This window comes from Aphanomyces astaci (assembly GCF_000520075.1).
Source record: "Aphanomyces astaci strain APO3 unplaced genomic scaffold supercont1.70, whole genome shotgun sequence".
Taxonomy (NCBI): Eukaryota; Oomycota; class Saprolegniomycetes; order Saprolegniales; family Verrucalvaceae; genus Aphanomyces; species Aphanomyces astaci.
In genome coordinates this window covers 52,270-62,250 of record NW_009798333.1, presented here as the reverse complement: position 1 = coordinate 62,250, position 9,981 = coordinate 52,270, and the positions used below count along the sequence as shown (strand labels likewise).

General features: G+C 51.4%; 3 protein-coding genes across 3 annotated transcripts; all 3 read left to right on the top strand.

The window, feature by feature from the left end:
- Window positions 1-2,784: 2,784 nt before the first annotated feature.
- On the top strand, window positions 2,785-5,055 carry H257_15431 (hypothetical protein; the record flags this gene model as incomplete). The annotated part of the gene is made up of 6 exons (XM_009843544.1): window positions 2,785-2,824; window positions 2,889-3,547; window positions 3,592-3,980; window positions 4,027-4,261; window positions 4,463-4,783; window positions 4,825-5,055. The coding sequence occupies 6 exons, from the start codon at window positions 2,785-2,787 to the stop codon at window positions 5,053-5,055; spliced, it is 1,875 nt and encodes a 624-aa protein (XP_009841846.1).
- A 175-nt stretch (window positions 5,056-5,230) lies between these two features.
- On the top strand, window positions 5,231-7,478 carry H257_15430 (AGC protein kinase; the record flags this gene model as incomplete). The annotated part of the gene is made up of 12 exons (XM_009843543.1): window positions 5,231-5,274; window positions 5,327-5,521; window positions 5,574-5,688; window positions 6,044-6,118; window positions 6,168-6,296; window positions 6,347-6,420; window positions 6,474-6,529; window positions 6,585-6,613; window positions 6,665-6,706; window positions 6,748-6,783; window positions 6,831-6,947; window positions 6,990-7,478. The coding sequence occupies 12 exons, from the start codon at window positions 5,231-5,233 to the stop codon at window positions 7,476-7,478; spliced, it is 1,401 nt and encodes a 466-aa protein (XP_009841845.1).
- A 96-nt stretch (window positions 7,479-7,574) lies between these two features.
- H257_15429 (hypothetical protein) lies at window positions 7,575-8,915 on the top strand. The gene is made up of 2 exons (XM_009843542.1): window positions 7,575-8,145; window positions 8,201-8,915. Exons 1-2 carry the CDS (start codon window positions 7,631-7,633, stop codon window positions 8,814-8,816), a joined length of 1,131 nt encoding a protein of 376 aa, XP_009841844.1. The 5' UTR covers window positions 7,575-7,630; the 3' UTR covers window positions 8,817-8,915.
- Window positions 8,916-9,981: the final 1,066 nt, after the last annotated feature.

Genomic DNA, 9,981 nt, shown 5'->3' with positions numbered 1-9,981 from the left:
CGCAGAGTGTGCACAGACATTCAAGAGATGTCAGAGTTGGACAAAGTGACGTTTTTTATCCGTGGTTTAAAGCTCAAAACCCGGGAGGAAGTGAAGTACCGGCAGTGCAAGACGTTGACGAGTGCGATCAAGGTAGCTCTGGAGTACGAGCGGGCACATGTGGTGTCGTTGTCGCAGCGTCATGACAAGTCCATCCGCGGTGGTCGAGCGGAGATGAGAAAGGATCCACCTCCTGCTCCTCCACAGTCGAACGAGTCGGCGGACATGGAGGTCGACAACATCAACGTTCGCAAAGCCCGGAAGAAGGACCGCAGCAAGTTGCGCTGCTTCAATTGCCAAGGGTTTGGGCACTTTGCGGCTACGTGCCAAAAGCCGAAGAAGAAGATCTCGGGTGATGGACCTCCAGGCAAGCAAAACAACCTAGAAGTCGAAGAAGCACCAAGCGACCAAGATGTGGAGTACATCACGTTTGGCGCCATGGAAGAAAACGGTGCTGAAGGCGTTGCGGTGTCGAAAGCGCAAGTCGGACGAAGTCAGGAGAGTGGCAGAGCGCCATTAATGATTAAGTCTGGCATAATAAATGGAAAAGTCGTGAACATTCTTATTGACTCGGGAGCAACGAATTCGCTTTGTCGAGTCGGGTTGGGCAAACATGTCATTCGCTCCAAGGCTGTTCGCATCTCAGGCTACGACGGACTGATGTCACCACTGACAGAGACGCGCGAGTTGAAGGAAACGGTGCAAATTGACACGTTCACGTTTCATGACACGCAGCTCACGGAATGGGACTTGAAGGACAAAGCGTTTGACGTCATCCTGGGCCAACCATGGTTCAAGAAGCACAATCCAGTCATCGATTGGCGCAAGCACGACATCATGTCGGTTGACGAGGTAGTGGATGCCAATGCGTCGGCTGTGGAACAACCACCAGGATGGATCATGAAGCTTTGCCATGTCCAAGCGCAACCTCAAGAGTACCCAGCTGAGATCAAAGCTGTACTCGACGAGTTCAAAGACGTCTTTCCGAAGGAGCTCCCGGATGGGTTGCCACCGGAACGTGGGGTGCAGTTCGATTTGAAGTTGAAGCCGGACGCAAAGCCTCAGAATCGCGCACCATTTCGACTCGCAAAGGTCGAACAGGAGTCACTGGACAAGTTCGTGGATAAGCTGAAGGCTAAAGGATGGGTTGAGTTGTCCACGAATCCCCGAAACCCCGAAACCCCGAATGCCGCCCCAAAGAAATACCGAGCCACCGCCTGAGATACGCTTAGAGTAGGTCTCGACCTCATGACGCAAGTCATGCCAGTAATACTGGCAGCCGTCAGGACCGTCAAGGTTGAACTTCTTTTATCCGTGAAGAGTGTCTTCTTCATTTCCGTGAGCTTATTGGGGTAGTTCGACGCGAACTCCACCCTGTTTTTCTTGTGCTTGGTGGTCAGACGGGGACCCGAGCGGCGTTTGATGTACTTGGCAAACTTGGAGCACGTTTAAGATGCCAGAACGCTTTATTTTACCGCTTAGAGCAAACGAAATCTGTCTAGCGGTCATTCCTTTGCGGGTAGCGAGCCGGAAAATGCGGCGTACTTCTCGGCAGGTCAGCTTGGAGTGTCTTCCAGCTCTTTTGGAGGGTGACTCGTGACTGAATTTGGTGATGCATGTCCGAACTAGCTTATCGCCGCGTCCGAGGGCTTTTGCGATCCACCGAAGAGACTTCCCGACCTCCAAGTAGGCCTTTATCTGGCTGACCACGTTTCTCATCGGTGATGTTTTTGCCGCGTGGCATCTCCAAATGTGACAGATCATGTCGACTTTGGCGTGCAAGTCCTTGGCAGTGCCGTAATCAAATTGATTTCGTTTGGGGCTTTTGATTGGCTAAAATAATGGTCTTTTCAGCCATCCGCATAAAGTGCGTCTATAATTAGTGGTCAGCCCAAAATTTGAAAAACTGCGATTCTATGATTTCCATGGATCTGTTAAAGCATTCCGCTTGAGGGATACTCTCTTATGGTCCTCTGAGAGTAGGTGATCATACAGCTGAATGTGACAATGAATTGTCGAACTCGAAAAATTTCAGGTGCGAAAAATTTCAGGTGAGTCTATAATTATGGTCGGACTGTACTACGTACTTAAGTATTAGCCACCACTGCAACCAATGATCCAATACTGCAGTCAAGGAAGATTGGTCCGCGTGAGGTGCGGTCGAATCTGCAGTCGTCGTGGCGGGAAATTATCCATGCCGTGTCTGTCTATAGCGAGCAATGGACAGTATGAAGTACGCGCGATGGAAGCCGTAGCTTGTCATCCCGAGCGATATTTGGTGAATGGGCATTTCATCAATTCTGCACTGTTTGCACTCCGACATTTGATTGAAAAAAAAAGCCTCGGTATACCGAATCAGCGACCAGCATTTTCAAATCGACCAATGGGCGCGATTTGCGATACGATTAACTGTAAAAGAAACAGTAGGACTAGTACGAACTATTTTGACCAAGAAGTATTTGGTCAACATAGTTCGCATTTCCACCTACTTATTTGTTTTGACGAATTCTCGTTTCACAGGTTTGGACAGGGAAAAACGTCGCGACGATGGCGTTATTTGTGCCCGAACTCGCACTTAAAACAGTCGAATAGTAAAAAGTAAGTGAAACCAGAACGGCCTGTACGTTTTAGTGGTTTAACCGAGTTATCTCAACAAAGTGCGAATCTCGCAACGCAGCATCGTTGCGTTCAAAACACTGTGGGGTCAGACGAGGAAAGAGCGGGCGGCGACGACAGCGATTGTAGATGGACGAACCGTGGCAGCGCACCCTGGAGCACCTCGCAGGTATGCGGCATGTTCTGGCGACGGAGGCATGCCGCAGAAAGGTCCTGACGACGCGACTATGTAGGTGTTCAAGGTCTGAACAAGAGCGAAGTCCGCAAAGACGTGAAGGAAGTCGAGCAACTTCTGGACAACCAACGACTGCACGTCGAGAAGCATCAACACGACAAGACGAAACCTGCAGCACCGTTCACCACTGATGCGGACGAGGACGACGTGGCGCTGTCGAGACGTCGCCGCCAGCAGCATTTGGCGAACCTGTACTTGAACAAGCCGATGCCCAAGAAGAAGCGCAGTCGCGGCCGCGAGGTCATGAGCGCAGAGGAAATCATCGAGACACTTCCCGTGTGCCGCCGAGCCGTGCGCTTAACCCGGACGGAGCTGGTGGCCGCGAAGAAGGAGCGGCTGAACATGGAAGATACGTACTTGAAGCTCCGCAGCAGCTTCATCCACGAGTTGGAGTCGCTCGTGCAAGAGGACAAGGACCAGCAGCGCGTAATGCTGCGAATACGCAAATCTGTCGGCAAGGCCGCGGCCAAGCTCATGAGCAGCAAGCGGCGGCACACGGCGCTCCAAGACATCCTCGTGGAGCTCGAGTCTCGCGGCGACGCGATCGAAACGTTGCAGCGCCAAGTGTCTCGCTTGACCAATCTGTTGGGGCAGCATGAGATCCCATTGGATTCGGTCGTGGTTGGGGACTTGGTGCGGTGGTCGAATGGTGGATCGGTAAGAAGATCAGTCTCCGAGATGATTCGAACATGGCGGCGTAGGGCGGCGAAGTGGTGTCCGTGTCCAAGGACGCAGTGGAGGTGAAGATGGAGAGCGGGGAAGTGGTGACTGTGGGTGTGGACGAGGCGCAGGTGGACGGGACCATCATGCGGAGTCTGTGGACCGACGACCAAGTAGCGATGAAGGCCAAGTACTTTGAAAAGGCGGGCGAGTGGGTCTCTGCCGAAACTGCATGGCGGGAGATCCAGGACAGCGAAGAGGTCGAGGACGGCCACTGGGACAGCGACGAAGAAGAAGAAGAAGATGACAAGGAAGGCAAGCGGAAACGAGACAAGGGGGCGGCCAAGCCGTTGAAGAAGCTCGTGCCGTTCAAAGCCACGACGCTGCCGTCGACGCCGTACGACGTGCCGCTTTTGATCAGTCCATTGAGGTATGTACATATAGATGAGAGATGGAGGATGAAGCTTTTGGGTCAGTGAACTGCCGGACCATGTGGCGGCGGCGGCGGCGGGGCTGTCGAATGTGCAGTGGATGGGGAGTGCGCTACCGGATAACTTGGTGCAGTGGGAGGCCGAGCGCATGGAGAGCCTGGCGATGAAGGGCGAGATCGAGCGCCTCAAGTTCCAGCTGCAGCAGGCCGAAGCGCAGAAGAAGGATGCGCAGAACCACGTGAATGTGCAGCTGGAGAGCATCAACAAGCTCGTGTCGCAGGTAAAAATCTGTGACAACGTGTATATCCAGTTGGCTGGCTTGTAAAGATCACACTAATTTGAGTCACACACACTAATTCGATGTTGACGTGGTCAAAGCGTGGATACTTTGATTGGCTACTCGATTCTTGATCTCGGTTTTGATTGGTCAATCGATTGTCTGATCAATTTCTATTTGACAATATATCTACATGGAGTGCAGTTGGAGAAGCAGCGGGAGGCGACGGCGGCGCTGCTGCTGGTCAACAACACACCGCCGACGACGACGATCGTGGCCAAGGACGTCAAAGCCAAGAAGCAACCCGCGGCCTCGACGGACAAGAAGAAGAAGGAGAGAAAGGACAGCATCTCCGAGTCGGCGCCGGGGTCCCCGTTGAAGGACGCAGACATGAGCGGGGTTGAGGAAGACACGGCTGAAGAGGAAGACAAGGGAGTGGAAACGACGCGGCGGTCGCTTCGGTCGTCCAAGGCGCCCGCGCCGTCGCCGGCCAAGCAGCCGTCGCCGTCCGCTGCCGACGAAAAGGTACAAGTGACGGAAGGACCGAGGGATGACTTGTCGTATAGGGAGCAGCAGCTTCCACTGCCCATACGAATAACAATCGACGAAAGAAAGACACGAGCGAGAAGAAGGAAGAGGCCGAGGCGGACAAGAACAACGGCGCCAAGCCGACGACGCGCCGCAAGTCGAGCCGGTCCAAGGCCACCCCCAAGTCCCCGACAAACAAGACCGCCGACGCCGACGCCGCCTCGGACGCAGAAGAAGAGCCGGTGGCCAAGCGGCGCACGCGAGCGTAGCGCAGAAACCTGTCCTCGTCATCCATCATCATTAACCTGTCGCAACATGCAGAAACATTTGAATATAAATGGCGGTTTCGTGGGTGGGAATCCGGATAATATGACAGGTTTCCGGATACGGCGGTGATGTGCTTGGTTTTTGACACTTTGCCAACGGTGGCGGGTGTGGATCAAGATGCCAGTGTGCGGTCGGTGCAATGCGACGAAGGGGTTCAACAAGTAAGCACGAGATGATGGAGGAGCGTCACGGCTGACACGTTGGTCGACGCAGGTTCCATGCCCTCGAGAAGCTCAAGGCCCAGCCCACGTGCAAGGACTGCATCAAGCTGCCCGTGGCCCTGAGTCCATGCACGGAAGCTGTGGAGGCAGAGTCACCCGCGCCGACGGCAGATGGGCCTACTCCAGTGTCATCTCCCACCGGTGCAACCGCCAAGGTCCCACCGATCATGAACCTTTCCGAGTCCAAGTACGTTCATCTTGCACACACACCGTGATAGAGAGTGATTGCAATCGCGTAGAAAGAAAGGAACGTCCGTCGACGACTTTGAGTTCTTGAGGGTCATTGGCAAAGGAACGTTCGGAAAGGTCCTCATGGTGCGGCACAACAAGACCGACGGGATCTACGCCATGAAGGTACATTGTCCATTTACCCCAAATTTCGCCAAATCTATTCACTTTTGTATGTAAAACTCGTCCACTGCACACTAATTAAAGTTCGATGGATTTGATTGGCCACTTGATTCGTGTTCTAGTTTTTGATTGGTCGATCATCGATTGTACCACTTTAGTGCTGATTCGCCAAATCTATTCTTTGTATTGACTTTTGTATGTAAAGGTCGTCCAGTGTCACACTAATTAAATTTCGATGGATTTGATTGGCCACTTGATTCATGTTCTGGGTTTTGATTGGTCGAACATACCCAACTCTCCCAAATTCGAATCCACTTGACAATACATCGTTCCATCTTACATCCGACGATGGCGGTAGATCATCAGCAAGCAGTTCCTCGTCGACATGGATTCAGTCAAGTACATGAAGTCTGAGCGCAACATCATGACCAAGGTACATGAAGAAGGCGCCTTGGCTTCCGTCATCCGGATATATGCCCTAGATCAACCATCCGTTCGTGATTGGACTCGAGTTTGCCTTCCAAACCGAGTCCAAGGTGTACTTGGTCATGGAGTACCAGCCTGGGGGAGAGCTGTTTTCGCACTTGAAGAAGGAGGGCCTACTCATGGAAGTGAGAGTGATGGTCGCCATGGCTGTCCAAATTAACAGTAGGTATATTAGGACAAGGCCAAGTTTTACCTCGCAGAAATGATCCTCGCGCTCGAGCATTTGCATCTCCAAGGCATCATCCATCGGTATGGAACTGTCAGAACTAATATATTTTTGACCACCTATAACAATAACCTAGAGACCTCAAGCCTGAAAACGTGCTCATTTCTGCCCAAGGCCACGTCAAGATCACAGGTCGGGCATATATATATATATATATATTACTAGGACAAGACTGATATTTGAGTAGACTTTGGCCTGGCCAAGCAAGTGAACGATGTAACCTACCACGTCTAACAGTCACATGTCAGGCTAAGCTTGGACAACTAGGGCGACGAACTGTTTACGTTCTGCGGCACCCAAGAGTATATGGTAACACCGCCTGGTCTGTTATCCGACTCATATGGAACTAGGCTCCGGAAATGGTGCTGGGGAATGGCTACTCGTCGGTACGCCACGTCATAGACTGGTGCAATGTATAGTTTACGCTCGGTAGGCCGTCGACTGGTGGTCGCTCGGAGCCCTCGCGTACGAGATGCTGATTGGTCACCCGCCGTTTGAAACCAAGACTAAGAACCGCAAGGAACTGCACAAGAAAATCCTCACGGCCAAGGTGCGATGACGTGGCACGCTGTACGCTCACTTGACATCGTAGCTGGTGTTGCCGAAATGGCTGTCGTCGGACGCGCACTCGCTGCTCAAGTCCCTTCTCGAGCGCAACGTCGACAAGCGACTGGGAGGCGGCAAGTCGTCCATGTTTGTCGTGCGAGGAGTGCAAGCGCTTAAGTGCCACCCGTTCTTCCGCACCATCGACTGGACCGCCATGGCCCAGATGCGCATTCCGCCGCCGATGGTTCCCCGCGTCACCCACGCGGCGGACACGCAGAACTTTGATGCCGAGTTCACGGAGCTTCCGCCCACGGACCTCGCATGTGGAGACTTTGACGGCGACAACGAAACCTTCCGTGGGTTTTCGTTCTGCGGACGCCACGAGCTACTCGAGGTCGTGGACGATGTCGAGAGTCTCGTGCTTCATCGAACGCGCGCCATGTCTCGCCGCGCGTCCAAGGAGCTGCTTGAGGTGCTTCACGTCGAGCCCTCCACGGAGACAGCAGCAGCCGCCGCGTGGACAATTGGTCGTTGAATTAACATCGCAAGGATAAAATATGAATTTATCCGGGTGATCCTTATTATCCGGAAAACCGTCTATACCAGGTACTTGAAGTAGTAGTACTGTACTGTACTTTGTAAGGGGTGTGCAGTTCGAAAAAGCCCCCGCCACGTCATCGTCCTCACATGCTCCACTTGGATGTGCCCCTTTCCAAGTACATACTGACGGCTCGCTTGGCCTCCATCAGCCAGATCGTCCGCGCGTCCGTCATGACACGCCACATGAGCCAGCAGAACATGCTCTTCGTGTTTTGCGCCTTCAACGTGATCTTCTGGTTTGGCTTGTACGCGTACTTTCAGGAGAAACTGACGATTCACGGCGACGCCCCGCCCGAACTCGTCGTCATGTGCCCGCAGTACTTCATCTACACTGTCGTGGCATACTGTGGATCGTACTTCAAACGCGGCAACACGAAGAAGGAGAAGAGCTCGACGAGCGAGAAACCGCAGGGATTCGTCGCGAGGCAGCCACCGTGGCACGTGTTCGTGTGCATCGCCGCCGCCACGTTTGGGTCGTACTACTTTTCCTTTCGAGCGCTGCGGCACGTGTCGTATCTGCTCAAAGTGCTGGGGAAGACATGCAAGCCCATCCCGATCCTGGTCTTGGGCCTGTGCTTTGGCAAGACGTATCCCCCGCGCAAGTACGTTGGACTTGGTCTCTTTCGACAAGTGTGGCCCTTACATGGCGTGCTATAGATACGCCAGCGTCCTTCTCATCACATCCGGCGCCGCGGTCTTCTTTCTCTTCCAGGCGAAACCTCCATCTTCTCAAGTCGACCCAGTTGCATCCTCGTTGGACTGGGCTCCTCTCACCGGGATATTCCTTCTGGCGCTGTCTCTGGCTTGCGATGGATTGGCGGGCGTACTCGAAGACAAGTACATTGCCGAATTCAACCTCGGGCCGTTCGACCTCATGCTTCGCATCAGCGCCTTGTCGTGGGTGGGGTGCGGGGTGCTGCTCGGTCGGGACTGGCTGATCTTGTGGCACTTACCTTTGGCCACGTGGCAGCTCATCGGCGTCATCGGCGTTTGCGGCGGCCTCGGCCAAGTGTTTCTGTTCGTGTCCATCGCGGCGTTCGGGTCGCTAAGCACGAGTGTCGTGGGCACATGTCGCAAGATGCTCACAATGCTCACGTCCATCTACGTGTTCCAGCACCCGGTCGCCCCCGCCCAAGTTGTCGGCCTCGGGTGTGCCTTCATGGGCATGGTCATGTCCACGGGCTTCAAGCCATCCTCCTTCGCCATCGACATGAACGTCTTAGCTTGGTTGTACCACCACCGAAAACTACACCAGACCAACCACGTGGTCTAGTGTATTGATTATAGTGGACGTCAGTCAATGCATATCCAAATAAGTAAGGTCTTTATGTGGCTAGTATGGATTGACGTCGCTCGTTGCTTTCTAAAGTACTTACTACCCATGGTAGTATACTACTGTAGTACTGTCCGTTTGGGCGGAAGGAATGCAAGAATGGTTTCTCCCATAACTTTTACCCTAGGAGGTATTTCGTCGATCCAAAGGTATATTTGAATTCAGGAGTTTAACGTGCAGTCCGTGAGGGGTTTTATATTGCCTGGAAATGAATACAACTCCACCAGGTTTGAAATGAAGTTTCAGCACCTAATGGAACGTACTTAATGCAAACGCATTTTTAAAACAGGTACATCGGAGTATTCTATACTTGAGTCTTAAAATAAAATAAACGTTAAATAATATATAGTATTACTATATCAGAGGTACAAATTATTAAAAGTATTGAGCAAATCTAACTATTTAAATAGTCTACTTCATTAAAATACTACGTTTCATCGCTGGAATCGTTGCTTGCGAACGCAGAGCATAGTTTTGTAGTTGGGCCTTGAAGCTTCTGCAAGCAGAATATGTGATCGAAGACGAAGATATTAAAAAAAACTGCGTTAAAATCGGCCCAGTGGAAAATTTCTTTGCATTCGACTCGCCCAAACGGACAGTACAGTGACCTTTATCTAAATCTTCTTCTAAAAACTTATCAAAAAAAATATTATCATTTATTTAATGAAATCTAATTCTATTTTAAAAAATAAATCAAACTTTTATATATAATATTATTCTTTAAAAATTTAATAATATAAAAATAATTTATGAAAATATATATCTGAGTTGGTCTTGGTGTGAACCCCGAAACTCCGAAACCCCGAAACCCCTTGGACAAAATTTGCCATCGGAAAGTACGTACCGGATATTTCCTCCGGATAAAATTCCACCTCGGTTTGGATTTGGTATTATAATTTCACATTAACCAGAAAAAGCAAGGTGAAATAGGCAGTTTTGTATGCTGCGCAAGGTGAACCACCTTGCGAATTCCATAAATAATTCTGAAATTGTATAGTTTCAATTAAATATAGCTTCAAGTTTGTATTGATGATTTTTATTTTTCATGTGTCTGTCTCTTTTTGGAATTCGCAAGGCAGGTCACCTTGCGAATTCAAAATTGTCC

Bases quoted from the DNA above. Each gene is read 5' to 3' on its own strand.
- H257_15429 (XM_009843542.1), top strand. From the start codon at position 7,631: ATGCTCCACTTGGATGTGCCCCTTTCCAAGTACATACTGACGGCTCGC. The intron at 8,146-8,200 runs GTACGTTGGACT...GGCGTGCTATAG, and splicing joins AAGACGTATCCCCCGCGCAA to ATACGCCAGCGTCCTTCTCA.